The sequence below is a fragment of the Thermobia domestica genome, chromosome 1, assembly GCF_964235325.1.
Source record: "Thermobia domestica chromosome 1, izTheDome1.hap1.1, whole genome shotgun sequence".
NCBI lineage: Eukaryota > Metazoa > Arthropoda > Insecta > Zygentoma > Lepismatidae > Thermobia > Thermobia domestica.
Window position 1 is genome coordinate 139,839,074 of NC_137454.1, and position 22,533 is coordinate 139,861,606.

The 22,533-nt window shown below is 34.8% G+C and overlaps 1 protein-coding gene across 11 annotated transcripts in view; it reads left to right on the top strand.

Annotated features, from left to right (window-relative positions):
- LOC145689601 (small G protein signaling modulator 3 homolog) overlaps window positions 1-22,533 on the top strand; it is an 83,265-nt gene that overhangs the window by 1,542 nt on the left and 59,190 nt on the right. For 9 of the 11 annotated variants that reach the window (XM_081763805.1, XM_081763795.1, XM_081763790.1 and 6 more), the window contains exons 2-6: window positions 9,699-9,847; window positions 14,342-14,541; window positions 17,499-17,597; window positions 19,093-19,256; window positions 20,850-21,060. In XM_081763805.1, coding sequence (XP_081619931.1) covers window positions 9,779-9,847; window positions 14,342-14,541; window positions 17,499-17,597; window positions 19,093-19,256; window positions 20,850-21,060 — 743 coding nt within the window. In that variant the 5' untranslated portion in view covers window positions 9,699-9,778. Of the gene's footprint in view, window positions 1-4,627; window positions 4,650-8,091; window positions 8,177-9,698; window positions 9,848-14,341; window positions 14,542-17,498; window positions 17,598-19,092; window positions 19,257-20,849; window positions 21,061-22,533 lie in introns of those variants that run through there. The other 2 variants (XM_081763812.1, XM_081763808.1) reach the window with 2 other exon arrangements.

The following is a 22,533-nucleotide window of genomic DNA, read 5'->3' on the forward strand; positions in this document are numbered from 1 at the left end:
TTAACACTCTTAAAAAATTAAGGAAGGAGAACAATAAAGAAATCATTGTTTTGCAATACCATTGTTTTTACTCAGAGGGGCTTATTGATATATCGGTAAGGTAGGAAAGGTTTCTTTTTCAACTTACGACAGTGATGCTAATCAAGTTAAGTCAAAGTTCCCTCGTGTCGATGTAAATTTTCCCTCATTCCTTAAAATAATCCCACACTCCGAAGATCGATTTAAAAGAAAGTCTTTAGCCCTACGGTACACAAAGTGCCACTGTACGTTTACACACACACACACACACAAAAAAAAAAAAAAAAAAAAAAAAAAACTTTGTCACTCATCAAAGCATTTGGAATTGTGTTGAATTCCTTCAATACTTTTGTTCAGTACTTTTTATTTTTAACAAAAAGAAATTATTAACTTAAGGTTAACTTTAAATGAAATAAGGACATGCGTATTGCCAATGCAGTAAACTATCATATACTAGCTATTATATGTGACCTACTTTTTGCTTGTCAGAATTTGGTCACCCTATGTAAGGTGTAACTGACCTAGCAGTAATTCCATTATCAGTCGTAGTACATTGCATTGACCTAAATATGTGAACATTTTGGAAGGTTTCTCGAATCATCTGGAGGAGCTCCCTCGTTGCTAAGTGGTTAGCGTACGTGCCTTTGGCGTGGGAGACCCGGGTTCGATTACCAGCGGGAGCTCATGTTGTTTGGATTCCACGTTAATTAGTAGGTCCACGTCTTATATAGCCTCGCTGTTGAAAGGGACGCTAAACTAAGATCAACTCAACTAGAACCATCTGGAACATCCTGGAAGTTTCTTTACCTGTATAAAATAACAGAGGACATTGACACTATTAATGTCAGTGCCCTCTGCTATTGACTAGACTAGAGTCTCTAGACTAGTCAAGTCTAGCTGCAACTGTCTATAGTGTTCAAGCATAGCTAGTGAGATCACAATTACTATACAGCAGATTTCCGAGTGTTAGTAATGGATAATCCCGTGATCCAGGTGCAGCATTACCTGTAACTGTGTGCATTCAAAAGCTGCATAGCTTTTCACTCTGTGGTTTCTGTGTCTGAAAGAGAGGTCGAAATGAGGCAATATTCTTCTAAACCAGTCTTTAAGAAAGAGTTAGTAATTGCAGCATATGGCTCACAAGCTGGTATTTCCATTGGTATAATCAGGGACTTTGTTACTTGCACCTATGGTGGTTTCTAGTGGCTTGCTTGTGTTCTGCAAGTCGACGAGAGACATGAAACAGCAAAGTTGTGTTTTCTAAGGTTTCATGGATCAGCACCATCCTTTGCATATCCGGACTAGCCTTTGGCTAGCTGGGGCTCCGCCCTCAGTCCCCCCGTGTTTGCTCGGCCAACGGCCTCGGATCTCTTACGTATCAACCTTTGCATCAACAGTGAATTTCGTGCATTTGCTCTTCATATTTCCTGAATTTGTCCAGCTGAGGGCTACGCCCCCACAACCCTACCTTTGCTCGGTCTACGGCCTTGCAACTCTTAAACCCACAATTCTACCGAATTTCGTTTTCTGTTTCAACTATTTGAAAGATAAGATTTGGTATCATAAGAAAGCGCCAATTTAAATAACATGGGAGTTTCTTCATCTCCCTTTAGACCTCTTAAAAACTAAAAATATTCACTTTTGGCAATTTTCCTGTGGGTTAGTCCCGGAAGGCTACAATCATGCCAAATTTCATCATTCTAAAACTGCCGGAAGTGCCTAAACATTTTGGGGTGTAAAAGACCCATATAAATAACATCAGAAAGATTTTTCAGTTCGCCATAAAACCATTCTAAAGTTCGAAATTTTTATTTTTACTGATTTACTTAGGTAGTGGTAACGAAAACATACTAGCATACCGAATTTCAAGTTTTTATTCTAATTCCAAGTACCTAAAACATGAGATTATAGGTCCAAAAAAAGATCCATTTAAATAACATGAGGAAATTCTTCATCCCCCCTTTAGCTTTTCTAAAAATTAAAAATATTCACTCTTGGCAATTTTCCTGTCGGTTAGTCCCGAAAAGTTACAATCCTGTTCAATTTCAACTTCCGACGTCAACCGGAAGTGCCCCTTCAATTTATGCCAGTTCATGTAGTTTTATATATAGTTAGGATATACCAGATATGCTCTCACGTCCTGCTTGTGACATCATCATTTCTTGTTGATCCCATAACTACAACTGACCGTACATACACACTCAGCAACAGAGAGATGGAAGAAGCCAGTCGACTCCATCAACACAGGCACCACTGACAATTGATCATTTCCAGCAGGCCAGTAATAACTAAATATTTCTTACACCTTACTCTACCAGTATTGACTAATTGGCAAGTTGCCACATTGACACCCCAGGTGTCTCTCCCGACATGGACACACGAAAATCAGTGCATACTTCTGGCCCATTCTTGGTCCAAGTTACATTTGGCACACTTATGCTGAACATATGGGGCTACCTTGGTACCCAATTTGAAGGAAATCAAATGGGCACTTTCTGAGGTATCACTAATCCAAAATTTTCCCGGAAATTGATATTGATTTCCAAGTAAATGTTCCTGGCATATCTTGTAGCCTATTCTTTGCTCCTCAAACTGGTATATTATTTTTCTCTGTAGCTCAATATTTACGAGAGATATGGCCAATTGAAGCTAACAAGATTCTACAAAAAACATCAAATTTGTCCTTTTTTTTTTTTTTTTTTACCACCCTGTACTCTGAAACTAAAGGAGGTACAGGGCTACAATTTGGTGCATGATCATCTCTCATAGGGGCCTACATGTACACCAAGTTTCATCGAAATCTGACTCCATGAGGTTTTGGGCTTAATTGATTTCACATGGAATGACCCTATATATGTAAGAAGTAAGGTCCCGATATATTTTCGTTACGTGTATGATTCTATTGTAAAATCAGATAACATATTTCTTCCATGGATTTTACAAATTATTCCTTCATAAAATTGATAGTACCCGACATTTTGCCCCATTTCACCAGATTTGATTTAGATACAGTTCCTCTCCTATTAGTTTCCGCTCTACATTTCCCTCTATTTTTTTGCAGCACATGTCCTAGGTTAGTTAATAAGACAATGTGTTTGCCACATTATGCTCTATTCCCAGTTTACCTAATATCGCATTAATAGACGAACTCATATAGTCAAGAATTTAAGTTCGTTTTTCTTCCTAATTAATTACTATACACTGATGACTTTTATTAGCTTTTTTGTTCCCTCATGGCGACATTTCGTCTGATCCTGTTCATTTCTACGTAAAATGTTATATTCCGGGGCCATCATCTGCGTCAGTTAACCCGAATAATTTTGTGGGTGAACTTTGTAATCCCCGCTTCAGTTGGTGTCCTTACGCAGACACGAGAACTTGCACTCGGTTGATTTTAACAAAATGGGTCAAACTTCCCTAACCTGATCCGAATCTACTGTAGTGTACTTACTTTACGTATATTTACCCTGTTCTATTATGCCCGTGTAAAACAGTTCTTGTCCATATGCAGCTGGAGCCTGAATTATAAAATTTATCCAGTTTTGTTACTCCGTCAAGTTCATTTTTTTCAATAAGTCGTTATCGAAAGGATTGCGTTATTTCTAAGCAATATTATTAGATGCGTCAAAAAATTGCCAGATTTCCACGTTATGTTCTACATATATATTAATATACTTTTCGTTTAGGGTTATTTTATTATTGCTTTTTTTAATAAGCCCACTACGATCCCCGTCCAATTGGTATCCTTACGCAAACATGAGAAATTAGACCTACACTCTATTAATTTTAACAGAATGGATCCAAACTTTTCTACCCTTTTCTCTATAGCGTTTTAAAGCGGGCTTATCGGTAAGCAGTTGGAGCGTCTATTGCACAATTCATCTTTTTTAACCCTAACAGGTAATGCCATTTTCAGTCTCGTACGGGAAATGCGTGTCTGTGGAACACGAACAAGTAATGAAACATGCCTTTAAAAATTACATATGTAATGAAAAAATAATATGTATCTTTGTTTGTTTTTAGTTAAGAAAATTTTTTTAAAGAATAAAACATTAAATAATATAGTTCTACAAACAAAGAAAAATAATAAGATTCGAAACATACATTTCTGCAACTAACATATTTGTTTTTACGTTAGCAAATTCTAATAGTATAAGTGAACTTGTCAATTCTGTAAACATTGTACACTTCAGGTAAATTGGTTTCTCACTTATTGCACATTCATGTTTTTGTAACTGTTATTTTCTAATAGGAGAGAGACTGCATTTTTTTTTCTCCTTTTAAGTTTCTTAACATATGATGTCGCTTATGACTATTCTTTTATCGCTACAAGTACAAAATTTCTTTAATTGCCAATTTCAAATTCGAATGCAATGCTATTTCGAAGATGAGATATCAGTATTTCTAGAGTCAATTCTTTGACAAAGTTGCATTGTCAGATTGCAGGCCAAACAAAAACAAATCTGTTAGTGTAATTTAGGTCTTTATTAACATCTGATAAGTCAAAGTTATAACATTCCTCTTTTCAGGGACGAGAGATTAATGAATACATATCAGGCAAATCCTGGATTGGATCGCCAATTATAACAAACATGTGTTTCCAGGAATATTGAAGAAAAAAAAAAATCAAGGTTATATTAGATTTAATTTTTAGGTTGCATTAGCTTTAGCAAAAGAAAAAAACAACACAACGATAAAGCTATTATTTATCATCAGAAGTTTCCAGATTCTTGTTTTGTGGCCAACCAAGTATAAGAGTCAACATTGTTCAGCTTAATGAGTACTTTTAAGAAGAAAAAAAAAAACTTCATAAATTCTAATTGTATAGATTATATTTGAAATTATAGAGCTAAATTTTTTTATGACTATTTATTCGTGCCAATTTATTAACAATTTACATCATAACAGATCGAAAGAGGAAAAAAAATTAAAACATTTGCCTCCATTGTGGTATCTCTAAGATACTTTATCAACATTTTATAAAATGATATTGTTATATTGTTTAACATATCTAGTCTCCAACATGATTCTCGAACATATCTCATTAATACATATAAAACTCATTATCAATCAAAGAATTGGCGATCCATCCACTCTACTTATGTAGTTACAGAAGATTCTTTTACTTGGGCGTTCATTGCTTATAATGTCCCTGTCATTCATCAAACAATATGCAAGTTATGCAGACATAGGCAGTATCATCGCTACTACAATTCCATTTTTCAATTCAATAAAAAAAAAAAGTACGAGTAGCATCATGTATTACTTTACGTTAGCCTATGCATCATTCGCATAATACATCTACTATGAAAGCACTACTATCAATGAAAATGGTATATATATATACAAATGTCTAGCGAGAACGAAAGAAAAGAAAAAAAAAATCTACATATGCTCGACGGGGTCCAATTACTGAAACGCCTCTTTAAAGAATTATTATTATTTTTAACTTATTATCTCTGTTTACAACTAATTAAACTTATAGAGGGATGGATACGCTCTACTGGAGAATAGCAAGTTGAAAAAAACATTCCAATGTTATTGGTTTCCAACGAGGCAAATATCAATGTAGGCACGAACATTTAATTCCGCACTGTAATTATGGCACGTTCAAAGTAAATATCTACCTAACTGAAAATAAACAAACATAGCACGAAATAGTATTTTTGTAAATAGTAATGTCGAACTCCGGAGGTATGTCCAGAGTAAAGTTCTCCCACATCGGCACAGATCTATTAGTCGCACTCATCAAGATACGATATTAACATCGGAGGATATGTTATATTCAATTTTTCCTAACCTACGAAACTAAATATATGGTGCAACGAAATGAGATCATACATACGAAATAAAATTTTAAACCACTAATGTATTACGAGATACTATAAAAGGGCACACGACAAAATAATAATAGACACGTTTGAAATGCAATTTTATCAACATTACACGTCTTGAATATGCACATGACAAAATATGGCAAACACGGATACAAAAATACATTACAGATTAATATCAAAGGGACACACGACAAAATATAGGAAAGTACGCTCACATCACAATTGTTACCGGTTCTACACGTAAGAAATGGAAATTTTATCTAACCTACATGCATGTATTACAAATACGATTAAAAGACACGTTAATATATATATCAGAGCACTCTCAAAGAAATTTCATCTTAATGTTTACGACTGACATATGAAGCAATATTGAAGCGAATGAAATGAATTAAGAAATACTTAAATTTCTCAGACACGGAATATTCGTATGTGCGTTCATGATAAAGATTTCCCAACAGAATAGCATATATCACATTGCAATATATAAAAGACACGTATTAAATTTGGAAACACGGGTAAAAGCGAATCTAACCTAACCTACATAGATATTATGGATCACACATTTGCAAAATTAGACCTAACCTAACCTACAGCAAATATTTCACAAAATAAGGTATCATCACAGGACATAATCTGAGACATAATTCAGTAATGTATTTAACATAACCGATCTAATCTAAATATTCAAAATTTTCAAGGTACATTGCCATCGAAAGGTACGTACAAAGTAAAATATTACCCTAATATCAACATACATATTTTTCAAATTTACGTAGAGGCACACATAAGATTTAATAATTCAATTATACATGCTTGTAGCATAAGTGGATAATGACGATTGACAAGCTCAGAGACGCGTAACGCCCTTTAACTTAGTTACACATCCTGATTCTTAAAGATGCCATTTGCTGAACTGCTATACTGTTTATAAGAAAAATAAGAAAAGATGTTACCCGATTATCCGCAGGTTTCACAGAATAATAGTCCTCTCGCAAAGTAGGTTTCATCTACTTGCTTATTTAAAATCGAGAGATGACTCCTTCGGTACACCGGCTACACACTCCACGAACGTAGAATATCTTTCCGGTCCGCCGCAGCAATCAGCTTCGATGAATTACATCTCCCATTCCATTACTGCATATGTCTAGTAATGGCGGAGATGACATTTGATGGCTTGTGGCCGAAAAAGGTTTTCACTAAATTTTGACTTTTGTTAGACTCCTCCGTATCTATTTCTTCCAAATAACGTCTTAAGTTAGTCTAAACCATGATTTTGACTAGGTTACAGGCCGAATTACACTTTTAGTTACAGAATTTCTAAAATTTTTGGAGGAGCTAACAAGCCATCGTTTTTCCACACTGAAATCTACTAATCCACTGCGTCATCTTACACTCGTAGCCAGGCCTCTATAAACGCGGTTTCTACTATTATATCTTTGATTATAATTCGCATAATTTTACCATAAATACATATCAATACAAGAATCTAACTGTAAAAATCATGAATTTCTATATCTATTTTAATATCTAACTTACCGAAAACTCTATTCAATAAATAAATAATTAAAAGATTATTCTCTCCCGGTAATTATTTAGAAATTGCCATAGTAACGGAGAACTTCCTTTCACCGCCGAGCCGCCATCTTTTACACTGTTATTTCCACGTATAGCGATTCGAACGCCCTCTTGCGGCAATAACCAAAGAAATCGCCATGTTAGCAGTAATATAGTGTAACAAGTGACTGTCGAGCTAATTCACAAACGAATGAAATCTAATAATAAAACTATATCAAAATATTCGGTAAGCTTTAGTTGTATCTAGTCTTACTTATACTAATTGTTCTAACATACTGTATAAACTGTAAAGAAGCAGTCACCGGTAAAAGTTAGATTTAGAAGATTTCCGAATGTGTTTATATACGTGTATCATATCAAAAATTGAGTGCGTGTATTCTTTTGGTGCCATTTCTTGTACTAACAATACAAAACAAATTAACATTAAATTAGTGTAAACTTACACGTAACGAAACTGAAAACAAATTAACATTAAATTAGTGTAGACTTACACGTAACAAAACTGGGCACAGTAATATTATGCGGGAACCAACTTCGACTTCAACCGGTACACATAACAATACGGATCCAATGTAAACAAACCGGTAATTGGTTTGTTACAAAGTAGATCTATTTACTTTTGCAGTTAGCTTACCACTTGAGTACATGAAATCAGAAACAGAATTATCTTCTTTATTTTCAGTGAATTCATGGTTCCCAGTAACAAATGAGGTGTTGATTCCAACTTGTCTGACGAGATAATTGTAAGCTCCTCTTCATTCTCGTCTTCATCTAGCCTTATTTATTTATTTATTTATTTATTTTTCAGTTCTTGCCGCAAAATTATGATTTGCTCTATTTATAGTCTTTTTCATACGTTTGCTCTTGGAGGTACTAGGGCCATCTAGTTTCTCAATTCGCAAGAATACTTACTGAACAATCTAGTAAAAGTTACAAGATTCAGATATATGTTGCTGAGAAAATTGCTTTCAAAATAAATATTACGTTCGGAAATGCATGTGTAACAGACTTGCAAAAAATCTACGTTAATGGAAATGCGTGTCCGACAGACATCGTAGATTTTTCGGAAACAGTTATAAATGCTCTCACAGACGAGACTATCAACAGTGAACAATTGCTTTATATACTTTGAAACATACTTAGAGAGCTTTTTTCCCAAGAATTCTAAAAACCCTGTTCACTCCTCTAAACCTTCCCCTATTAGTCTTCGCGACACGTGGTAGAGATTTATGATCCCTTCTGGCTGAAAACCAATGTTCCCTCAACTCCTTTCCTTTTTTCTCATTGAAGTCATCTTTATTTTTGTTGTTGTTGTTAACTGAAAATAAGAAAAAAGCTTTTTCCTTATTTCTGCCGGGCTTTAACTACACGAGTAGAACCAACTAACGCCTCTCTGCTGATTTCTTCATTTTTATATTTAAATATTATGTCAGTGACTAGTTTTCAGAATACTTCGGAAAAAAAAAATTCAGGCATGCAGAAATATATAGGAACAAACCATGATTCGACCGGGAATGCATTAAACTAGCAGAGCTAAAAGAAAGGCAAGCAAAACTACAATGGCTACAAAATCCGAGTGATATAACTACACAGAATTTCGGTGACAGTAGGACGTTAACTTTCAAAACTTTTAGAACAATGAAATGCATTTTTTTAAAAGCTAAAATTAATGAACTTGAAGATAAAAAAAGCAAAAACATTAGGGAAATGTATAAAATCGTCAACAAATTTGGTATTTCATTAATATAGGAGTTTCAAATGTTTTGCTAATTCGTAATGAGGTAAATGTAATACTACTATATGCTCAAGTACTTATTTATTTGTGATAAACATTGTTCTCTGTCAATATTTCCTAATCTACTCGAAATCGTTTTTCAGGATATGAGTGCTTTGTATCTGCTTGTTCTGCATTCTTGATAAAATAGTTAAGTATTGTTGGAGGAATAATGAGTAATGTAAAGGTGAAAAATTCTTATAGTGCTATTACTGTATGTAGTTATGAAAATGAATTGTGTGTCATAATCACAATACAGCGATTTTTCATTTTTACATCATCGATTGGTAAAGTGTTTTATTCATTAAAAACGCAGAAAAAAGACCAGTTACAAGCACTGATCTTCACAGATGTCTAAAGAAAGAATTCGAGTAGATTATGTGATATGGGCAGACAATTATATTCATTACAATTTTGAAACGTGATAAGCAGTAATTTTTGCATTTATGAAATGCATTCTGAAACACACGATTTAATGCTTTTGATTCCAGATTCTGCTAAAGTGTTCAGATTACTGATCATGTAATCATATGGATCTGTAGTCTACAGTTGAAACTATTTGGACGACACCATGGACATAGCAAAGTCTCTGTTTGGCTCCCGGCCTCATGAAGGTTACGCTGGCAAGGAAGATTACAACGTAAGTTGACATGTCAAGAAACAAATAAGTGAATAATAAGAGGAGTTTATTAAGTTTTAATGTACCTTGCGTGTTCTTCCTTTATATACACTGACCAGCTACCTAATATCTGATATGCCCTCCTTGGCTCACAGGACAGCAGCAATACAATTTGGTATGGAAGCATTGAGATCTCGGTAGGTGGTTGGAGACATGGCGAACCATATCTGCACTCACAAGTCACTTAATTCCTGTGAAGCCCGAGATAAGCTGGGATCTGACGTTCAATGTCATCCCAAAGGTGTTTAATTGGGGTAAGATCTTGTGGGTTTGGCGACCATTGCCGCAATTGAAATTCATTACGGTACTCCTCGAATCTCTGCAGCACAACATTGGTCTTGTGACAAAACATTGTCCTGCTGAAAGATGTTATTGCTAGCTGGAAACATGGTCGACATGAATAGATGTACATGATCAAGAATGACCTGCCGGTAACTAGGAGCCGTTATGGTGCTCTCCATACGCACATCCAGACCCATGTATGACCAGATGAAGGTTCCCCAATTATAATAAAGTCACTTCATCTTTACTTTTGTTGTCCTACTTTGCACGTCTTGAGCAGCTGTTCTTCTTGAAGACGACGGATTCTGATTTGGTCATCGTGATTCATGGGACCATGCAACGTTGTGTCATTGCTTTGTGGTCCGATAACAATGGGCACGTGTCTTTTCCAATCGTAGTCGACGATGCTCTGCGATGAATATTGGTACACATGTGAGATGTCGATTGCGGAGGCCCATATCTGACAGTGTATGGTGAGCTAATTACTCACACTCCTACTTTGTCAACTGTTAAAATATGTTGAGGTCTGCTATTAATTGTGACATAATTTTCATCTTATTATGTTGTACCAACATCGACAATTTACGATGCCCGAAATCTTTAATGAAACGATCCCCCCCGCACCTTGTTGTTTCATGCTGCTTTCACTGTCCTATTCCCAAATTTGGAAACCACAACCACTACTCGACAAACCGCTGTTTTCGAAATGAAATGAAATGAAATCTCTGAGTTTTACGTCCCGCGGTTATGCCGGTTAGGCTAAAAGAGACGGTGATGATGAGTAATGAATAAAATGGTGGAATGAAGAAAGTGGGAGGAAACGGGAGAACCCCGAGAAAACCCATGCACACGGTGTTTGTCCACCACAAAGTTCACTTGGCGGGGCTGGGATCGAACCCGGGACCCCAAGCACCGCTGTTTTCGAGTTGTTCATTCCAATGTCTCTGTCCATTACAATGTGTCCCCTATCGCAGGCCTTCCCAATTGTACGCACAAGCACCACAGTAACTGAAAAAGTAAAATCCCTGGCACCATTTGGCGAGTGATTTCGTTGCGATCCATGCCTCTTAGGTCAGCCCAACTTCGCTGGCGTTCAGAAAGTAGCGAGTGGTCATAATGGTTTGACTGGTCAGTGTATATCAGACTATCATTTCGACATCTTTAAAATCAAATTTCCTACGTGTATTTCAGTTTTGAGGATCTTTTTTCCAGAAACACTTCCTTCACACACAAGAATATCCCAGCACTAAATTAAACTAACTTTGGATTGACTGTTGGCGATTAAGCTCTTCACTCTACCACATTAAATTAATAAAGATATTATTATTACTTCAAATTTGGCGTATTTCAGATTACTCCATCAGAAGTTGATTCAGAATTGCTAAACACAATATAGTACATCTTCTTAAGTATGAAAAATTTAGCGAATGCGACACTCCGCAGTAATTATGTAACTTTTTTGCTTTCACCATTCATACTTAGCTTGAAGTATCGCATTTGCAAATTTTTCATACATAAAATAAAAAGAATACGAAAGGTACGTTAAAAATTATTTCTTTTATCATACATAAGTGCGTATTACATGAAACGAAAACTCTAAGGGTAGAATATTAATATATCCACTCTGTCTGACTACACTTCTACCAGAGACAAATTCATTATATAGATGATAAAATTATCAATATTTCTGAACTTATTGCGTTCAAGAATAACATATATTATAAATTAGTATCAAATGTACACTAAACGTCACCACTATTATTCTAATATTACTATGTGCAGCTGTTGTAGCTATCTTTTCCAATTTTTCTCTATAAATTTACAATATTGTTTTATGTTAGTGAGACATTATTGAAACGAGCGTAAGCGAATGTTCACCATTGGACATGACATGCATTTACCTCTCTCTGACTATCTGTTCTACGATCTTCCGTGAAATTGTATATGATTTTAACGAATCTTGATATCTGCCATCATTCAGGTGTCCCAAATAGATAGATTCCTTGAGATTGAAGTCTGTTCTTTAGACCAATGTAGGAAGTGTGCACATCATATTGTGATGAGATAAAATAATTTTACACTAAAACTTTTCGCGGAAATTATACAAAAGTCATTTAGTGCAAATGGAACGTTTGTGGTGTGAAGCACAAACGAGAAGTTTTTTGAGTTTGATTTTTGTTTTGCTTCTTTAAGCGACACGAGATTATGAAGAGTGGGATCTACTATTAACCGATCCACGACCGGGACCGGATTGAATTCAGTGCAGTTAGCTAGTCCTAAACCATCATGCGTGTACAGTAGAGGTCGTTTCCCACCACACTGTCTCGCCTCTGGGAGACAAACGATAAATAAGTATGCAAAATATTTATGGTGTAGAAACAACATGCTTAACTCGTAACTTTCAACATACTCAGCATACACGTTCAAGCAATTATCGTAGCGTGATATCAGTTTTTCCACTTCGTCATTTCAGTCTCTTGTCACTAATGTATTCAACCATGTGTGAGATCTTTGAGTTCATCAACAGGGGAAAGAGGCTTTCCAGAAAGAACGAACTTTCCTTGGATAGTTAATTTTGAGTTTAGCGTCTCTTTCAGCAGCGAGGCTATATGAGACGTGGATCTACTGATTAACGTGGAATCGGAACCACATGAGCTCCCACCGGGAATCGAACCCGGTCTCCCACGCCAAAGGTGCGTTCGCTAACCGCCTAGCCACAGAGATCACGAATGAACATTTGACTGTAACACGCATCATACTCTATTTATGACCCCTCAGTTTGTATCAGCAAAGAGATGATGTAGCCTAAACATGGACGTTGTGGGGTTGTATGCACATGATCAAGTTATGAGTCCTGAATATGGGCGACAAAATTGAGAATCTATCCAACTATATGGTGCGGATAGAGAAATTTGCGGATATCTCAATCCCCTTTCCACATATTTCAGAAGTTGAAAGTTTCTGTCTGGAAAGCACTTTCCCACTGCTGGTTTCACTCATAAATGCTTTGAAGACATTGACGGCAACAGAGTATAGTGATGGAGTAAAAAGCTGGTGTGATAAATGTTTAAATATGTATGGCGAATATGCTGAGAAGTGCAGTAAGCTATGTGATTGCTCTATCATACATCTTTTGCACACATACTTTGTTTCTTTGAGGCACCCCAGTGTCATTCTCATTGAGGTTGCAATTGATCTAAAATAAGGAGTGTATTTACCTTTTTTTTTTAAATGTTCTATGATAAATTTCATAAAAATTCTCCGGTTTTCATGAGGATACCGTGATTCTTTTGTGACTTAATAGCTGTAATCGCTGATGTAATGGTTATTGCGCGTCTTTGGTAATTGTCGTTCCGGGTTAGATTCCCGATGGGAATGCATTGAATGCTTTGCAGTGATTCAGATTCCACCTTAAATTGTAAATCCATGTCTCATATAGCCTTAGTGCTGAAGAGGAATGTAACGGCAACAACGAAACTTGAGACTTAAGAAATATTCCTATTTTTACGGTTTGAAATCAGCAAATGCGTATTTACGATTTTTCTAAGGGTAAAATTACTTTTGTAAAAAATTACCCGATTTGTTCTTTTGTTTGAGGCTTCCTAATGAGAAATATTGCTAGCTAGTTTTAAAATTGGTCCAGGATAAGGGAATAAATTCACCTCCAAGTTAAGGAAAATATTTGGATTTTCATCAAAATTCTAGTGTATTTTCTTTGAAGCTTATGAATTATGCCTATTGCTTAAGTTGAAATCGATCAAAGATGAAGGAAGTGAATTTCCCCATATTACAAAAGGCGTCTTCCGCTCTCCTTTGTTAATGCACAACACTATTAGTTACAGTATTTTGAGGGAAGAAAAAAGAATATAGGAATAAAGTTTTGAAAAGTCAAATTTCGATGGTCAACTTTGGTGAATAATTGTACGCATTGCAGTTGGTCAAGAATAAGGAACCTCGCCGTCATCGGGTGCATTGTTTCAAATATCAGTAATATAATTAGTAGATAGGTAGCACGAATATATATATATATTGACGAAATGAAATATAAATGTCAGCTTGATAAGATTAGCGTTCTTGCTATTAATCAAATTCAAGTTTTTTTTTTGTTTTTTTTTTTAATTTATGCAAAACTGAACACGATATTCAAAATTTTGTGTATCTGCCCTCTTACAGGAGAAGGTAGATACTGCTCTGTCGGAAGATGAAGGTGATAATTATCTTCCAGATATTTCAGAAGGAATTAGCGTTTTAGCAGATGGAATAGCTCCAACTCCGGGAGGACCTTTCTCCGCTCTTACTCCTTCTATGTGGCCTCAGGATATCCTGAGTAAGTTGGGTCAGCCAGAAGATCCAAATGCTCAACCTGATTACAGGTAAATAGAAATCAGTTATGTAATTGTCTGCAAATGGGCTCGTTCTCTTGTTTAGAATCAAATAAACAGAAAACTAAGCAACTTTCGTGTTATTGACCAACCTTTAATTGAAGAGAAATGAAGACATAGGATTATTCCTGATTATTATATATTTCTAAGTTATGCATTGATTTTGTACTACAGTTAAATATAATAATTATGTGAAAGTTCTTATCAGTTCCGCATCGAAATTTTACATTTTTCAAGTATGTATAAATATGCAATGGCAGAAAACTCACTTAAGAGGGAGGTTCTGGTTCAATTGTAGGCTATATTTTAACACTAGAAGGACCGGATGGGTCAATATGACCCATCACCATATTTTAATATTCCACTGTAAACGTACTTGAAATACAAAGTGAATAATATTTCAAGTACGTTTACAGTGGAATATTAAAATATGGTGATGGGTCATATTGACCCATCCGGTCCTTCTAGTGTTAACGTCCCAGATTATGCTTTTTAAGCTAAAGGAGATGAATGATTAATGAAAATGTATTATTGTAAAATTAAATTTGTGTTCTTCCATCGGGAATAGAACCCGGGACCACGTGCACCAAAGGCAGACACACACACACTTTCTCTCTCTCTCTCTCTCTCCCCTCTTTTGAACCTTTGGTAAACAGTAGTGCTCGTAAGTTTTCTCAGGTTCTTCAGTTTCTTTGCGCGCAATTTATTCCATCATGTCTTTCATAATCATTCATTTGCAAGCATGACCTGTCTCCTTTAGCTTAACAAGTATAATTTTGGGACGTAACATTTAAAATTTAATTTAATCTAAAATACCGCTTTTCAAAATAGAGCACAATTCAAATAAATAATAATAATGTGCCATTTCTGTGCTGTTTATAATATTTTTTTGGTTGGTTGGGCGTACAGCTTAACGCAGAATCTTAACCTCATGAGCCTCCACCGAGAATCGAACGCTTGTTTCCCGCACCTTTGCTCACCATATCACCACAAGAGAGCTGAAATACTATTTCGTGATACTTTTCCTTTGTATTCCTCATTGTTGATAAATGAGTATTCAGACCAACTGTGGCATCTGACGCTATGATGACAAGCTTCTCAGCAAGAAGCAGTAGCGGAAAACCATTCTCTTTTATTATGTAAAGTTTTGTAAGTACTACAAAATTGCACCAGATCTGCTATGCTCCCTAAATTAAATTTGCTTTATTTTCCCCCGGAATTAGACAAGATCAACTAGACAGAAACTTATTACAGGAAACCTTCCTTCTTTTCGATTACAAAAATCAATAAGAATCTTCGGAATCTTATAATTAAGTCGAATAGTTAAACCATTATTTCCATTGTTTTTAAAATGAAAGCAAATTTCTCCATGCAATTCTCCAAACGTGAACCAGATACAAAATTTATTTGTTGCAGTACAGAATTGAAGTACAGTATTGCGTTCTTACGAAACATTAAAACTTTCCCCAAAATAGGCGTTTGTGAAAGATTTGAGGGTCTTCACTACGCTCCTTACCACTTTATCTCAATTCATTAACACAAACGATATGACGATTATTGGAAAGTAGATCATATAATATTTTCAGAATCTTACGAAATGGAATAGATAGCCTTTCTTTACTCTCTCGTGTTTCTTTATATGTACCAGATATGCTGTGCCTTAGGCCTAGATGTGATATCTTCTTTTATGTTTCATTTTCAAGGTTTACTCAACACAAAAATTCATCGATTGTTAGAACTTTAAAACTCTATAATTTTGTGTCGAAATATTGTGAAAGATTTTTTGATACTGAACCACATTTTCGTGCAAAAATTAAGCAATTATATATAGATTTGGAGCTCTCTGTGTTAATGTTTTGAAATTAATTTTGGATTTTGATTTTAATGTGTACACTGCAAAGGATACACTAATAGCACAAATTAAAACACTATTGCTATGTCCCTTTTATATGGAATACATATTATACATATTATATTATCAGAATATTTTTTGATATTGTAAAATAATGAATTGAAATTAATATTTGTAATGCATTTGGAGAAAACAATAATGTTTTTAAATCTTTAGTTTTACGTCCCACGATTATGCCGGTTAGGCTAAAGGAGACGGTGATGATGAGAAATGAATGAAATGGTGGAATGAAGAAAGTGGGACGAACGAGAGAACCCGAGAAAACCCACGTGCGCGGTGTTTCTCCACCACAAAGTCCACACGACGCGAGGTGTTATCGAACCAGGGACCCCAAGCACCGGAGGTGAATGCTTTACCACTGAGCCATCGCGCCCCCACAATATATGTAGAAGTTTCAGGAAAGTGTTTATATTTACATTTTTATTTTTATTTATTTATTTACTTTTGTTTTGTATTTTTATTTAATCGTATTTCGATTTTTTTTTATCTTTCCTCGTTCTGTCTTTGAAGGTTGTTTATTTTACTTTCTTGCCTATTTTATTATAGAATAATGGTATTAAAAATATTATGTTAATAAGCAATTGTAGAATTGTAATCCTGTATGCATTTTACAAATAAATAAATGAAATGACCTAACTGTTATTTTCAATGCTTTTGATATTTCGTAGATATTCCAACACTCGATAATTATTATATTATAATCTGCATATTCAGATTTCACGCTTAAGGCCTGGAAATAGTTTATTTAGTAGTATTTTGTAGAAACTGCCGGGATTACTTTTTTCTTTATTTATTTTTCCCTTAAGTTATTCACTGAAATTGAAACTAGTGGTGGGCTGTGAAGACTCGTAAGAACTTACCCTAAATATTGAAAGTTCGCTTTAAACTATAGTTATAACATTTTTATTGTTATGTATAAGCAGCCAATTACGCATTAGATTAGATTTATAAACAATCAGCAGACTAGATTTCCTTGTGATTATAATGCAGTAGACTATATTATTACTTTGTTCTAATTCAAAATCTGTGTCGATAGGTTTGATGAATTCGGATTCAGAGTAGAAGAAGAAGATGGACCGGAACAGAATTCCAATAAATTACTGGGAATTCCCTTCGTAGAAGATCCGCAGCATAGGTATGGCGTAGATAACATATACCTTTTATACTGCTTATATACTAGTAAGATGTTTGTATTCGTGTCATAAAGGATTTAAAATATTGAGTATGAACATTCTAGCATACAGAAGCAGCTCTTAAGAATATGCTGGGAGTAAAGGTGAATGTCTTCTTGATCTGTTTGCATATCAATACAGAATGTATAAACCAAATTTCTCTATCAATAAAATACAAAATCCAATCAGAGACAGACAATAAAGTTTCAGAACTGATGCTGGAACTCTGTGACTCCTAATGACAGAAAATGGCTTATCCTGTGATATTCTTGTTTTAGGGACTAGAGTGCATTTGCGTCCTTCTAAACATCGGTCGTCGAAAACATCCTGGTTTTCATTGTTATGGATTCCTGCATGGAACAAAAAGTGAACATTAAGTTTTGCAGTAAGTTAGGAAAATCAGCAACAGAGACTTACAAGATGATCAGAAATGTTTACTGCGAGAATGCCCTATCTCTGGTCATAATGGACATGAAGACCCCAGAATTGGACGCCTATCAACTAATCGTCCAGAGGATAATGTGAAACGTATTTGCGCATCCACATGATTTAGGATGTACCACAGAACTTCTTCAAGGCCATCTCGAAATTGGTCGTATGATGGGATTGGAGTTTAGAATACCTTTCATCATCAAAACAATATGAGACTTAAATCTATAGCTTAGTGTGGGATCCGAAGCACATGAGTTCCTACCGGTAATCGAGCCTGGATCTCCCGCACCAAATGTGCGTACACTAACCATATAACCACAAAGGCGATCGAGTGTACCATTGAAACATTGTATTTTTTTTTTTTTTTTTTTTTCGTGGTTAATAGTTCTGATCATCTCTTAAGTTTCTTTCTGACTTCCCTAACTTACAGCAAAATCTAGTGTTCGGTTCTCGTTCGATGTAAGAATCTGACAGTTGCAACCAGCGTGTCATCGATGATCGAAACACAAATGCTCTGAGAATCGATGACATTGTTCGATGATCGATGTTTAGGAGGGCACAGATGTTCACTTTACAAATCTTCACATATCTTGCATGAGAACTGTCATAACGTTAATTTCACATGATAAACAATTTTCTGTCGTTAGCAGTTACGTAGTACCCAACGAAGTTTCTGCATATTTTTATCATAATCGTGGAAGCTGCTCCAATTGTTTCGCAGAATGAAAAATAAATTTAATCCAAGAGAGACTGCTGGGGCTTTTTTTTTTTTTTTTAAGGAGAAGAAATTATACATAAAAAAGAATTTGCATGGTTGGCTGGCTTTTTCAATTCTTTCTTTCTTAATATGCAGAGTGGTATGTGAACTAAACACATTTCAGAAATTAAATCAGTTAAATGGAATATATATAAAGTTCAGGATGAGATAATATTTGACAAAAGCTAAAATTTCAAGCATGAATAGGTGGAGTGCATGTAAATACATATCTTTGTATATTTTGAAATTAAATTTATCTTCCTTTCCAGACTTCAGTGGGTTGCACATCTGGAATTCAGCCATAACAAAGAAGTATGTGATTTAACGTGGGACAAAGTTGAAGTTCGGTTACCTCGGACAGAAAAGTTGAGATCAATGGTTCGAGCTGGAATTCCTCATTCCCTTCGTCCTCAAATGTGGATGCGATTATCAGGTAAACAATAGAAATATGAATCTCGTAAACTTTTAATATAAATCTCGTACTGTTTTTAGCGTGTCTCTGGAAGAAATGTATATTCAAAACTTGCTTTTAAATTATTGATGATGAAGGTGGTTATTATTATTATTATTATTATTATTATTATTATTATTATTATTATTATTATTATTATTATTATTATTATTATTATTAAGTATTCTGCCTTTTGATAGATTCTGGGACTATTGAGGTTTTAGTTTTGGGCCTGGAAATGTTTCTTCCATATTTCTCGATCTTCAACTTTCTCTTTTAACTCACAATATTGTCTTCTATTATTCAAACTTTCTATTCCTCGCTTTCCCTTCCATCTTTTGTTCTGTGGCGGCATGACGAAGACAATTTCTTCGCAAGATGTGTCCAATCCAGTTGGCCTTGTTCTGAAAGAGTCGTCGGTTTCTCCAGTTGATCTCGATTTCTTTAAATCTTCCATTACATGAAGAACACGTTCTGATATAATTTTTATCAACCCAGTAACATATCTGGTGCCTTTTTCTTTCCAATATCTCGTCTATATTACTATTATAGGATGCTGGCTAAAAGCGTCCTGTTCTCTCCTATCCATTTTAAAACATTTACTCTTCGTCCGTTTTATTTTCTCCATCTTCCTCCGACATCACATTTCGAAGCTCTCTAAATACTTCTTCTTTAACTTACGCAATCTCCAATGCTCTGAACCTGTTGAATGCCTTTTTGGCTATGGCAATTCTTGATCTGATCTCTTTGATACAGCAAACGTCTCTCGTCAAAATACTTTCCAGATTCTTGAAATTATCTACCTCTTCGTTCTCTTCGTTCTACTCTGACCTGTAAGGGCGCATTTCCATGGGATATTTTCATAACTTTTGATTTTTCGATGATTTCCATTCCATATAGTTTCCCAGTGTCAACTATTTTGTCTATTATCGCCTGTAGTCCTTCTTCGGTTCTAGCTATTATAACCGTATCATCTGCATACCTGATCTTGTTAATGACCTGTCTTCCAATCTTGAAATCTCCAATTCCCATTAATTCTTCCTTCATTATCATTCATTTGTAAATGTTGAATAATTGAGGGGGGACATGCTGCATTCTTGTGAAGTAAACATCTCTTGTGAAATATTCTCTAATACTTCACAAAGACGTAGTTTGGCACAGTCTTATTTATATTATTATAAATACCGATTCAAAAGCATTGAGTTAATTGCATAGGCTTATGTAAAATATTTGGAGTGACTAATGAGTATCTGATTCCTTTGAACAAGGCAGGATTCAGACTTATTTATATAATCAGCGAATTGCGAAATGATTAGCTTCTTCATAACTAGTAACTAGAACGAAGTAGTTGATCTTAAACTGTTACATTTGGTGTATCCTAATCTCTCAATAATTTTAATTTAACAAAAAATATTTTCAGTATTTAAATGATATTTTGTGGAATAATCCATACAATGCTAAGCTACATAGTATTAATACGTATGTTTTGATATGGAATTTATCAATTTTCGCTCCTCTACCTTAGCTTTTTGGTAGAACAAAAGATTACAAACGAATGTTGATATTCCTCCTTAGGTGCTCTACAAAAGAAGATATCATCAGAAATTTCGTATAAGGATATAGTAAAAGCTTCCAGTAATGATGCGCTAATGACATCGAAACAAATTGAAAAGGATTTGTTACGGACGATGCCGAGTAATGCTTGCTTCAGTAATCTAAACAGCACTGGAATACCAAGGCTACGAAGGGTTCTTCGAGGTTTGGCGTGGTTGTATCCTGATATTGGGTTAGTAAATATTTTATTTTTCTGTTTATTGTATTGGTTTATTCCATAGAAAGATTCAGAAATTTTGAGCCGATCTTGTACAAATGTCTGTACTAATACGATTCATGGAGTTGTGTAATTTTATTAGCCGAATATCCTGCATATTTCTACTATCGTGAGTTCGTAGATAAGGACCATATGGTGCATATTTATAAACAGTTAGAATTGTGCAGTTTGTGAAGGAATACTTTTTCCCTTGTGAATAATCAAAGAAAATATTAAGCATTCCTAGTCAACAGATTAATGCTGTTAACTAATATTGTGCCATTCGGTACTATTCCATCTTTACTTTAAAGTAGTTCAATTTTTAGAAGTTATATTTTACTCTTATATCTCCCATTGTATTTTTCTTCCACTTCCCTTTACTTCTTTTTCAACCTCATGTTGATCATTTTATGTTTTGTATGTTTGCTAAAAGATAAGATTAAAAACGTTGTTACATTTCCGTAAATATTTTCAGCTGTAATACAGGTATATTTATTTTTTGTCTTTCTTGTTTTCATTGAAGATATTTTTTTTCGTTCTTTCTTACAATGGTAATACTCTTTTATTTTGTCGACCTTTGTATAGGCAGATTCCATATTTTTAATACAAATTTGTATTAGTTCCAAGAACAGACAACAATCTTAACTTGCACGTGTGTGAAAGCTCAAGGTCTTCTTGGGATAAAGCACCCAAATGAAACCTCGAATAGTGTTCGAATCCCGTTTAAAATTTAAGTTTTGTCCATGATATAAAATGATAAGGATCACGACAATTTATATATATTCAGACCAAATTTTGTTCACCACGTTATTCTGTCTCTGGCTTTGAGAGTTAAGTAGAAGGGTCTTGAGTTGCGAAAACGTCCAGGATAATAGTGCAACACGATTATTTGTTATAACGTTGGATATATATATTTACAACGTTTGACCATTTACCATATTTTCTTTCTTCTTTGTGGTTGCACTTTTATAGCCCAGTCATGTTAGATAGAATTCGGGTCGAACCTTGGAAAAAGAAAGAAAGAAAAAAAAATCTGAAAATTGGCACTTCTGTTCTATTTAATGCTCTAAACAACATATCAAAAGTCCCGAACTCTCTCGCCATGGATTTCCAGGCGATTCAATGAGAAACGCGACTTATCATTGTAGTAGTTGTTATATCGAAATGGCTTGGCATACGGAGCTCTAATTAGAGAAATATATGGGCATTAGGTTCAATTACATATTGTCTTTTGCTCTTCAAACGATGCTACGATCAAACTCTATAAATATTAAAAGAAAAGCACCTTTAGTTTATTTTTCTCGCTTTGGACGCTTCGCAGATACTTAGAAAAATAATTTAAAAAAAAGGAAAGAAAGTTATCACAATATTGCGAACGGTAATAATATTCAATGAGAAAAAGCAAAAAGGCTGCTACTCACTGCAAAAAATATGTGGCAGAATTTTCTT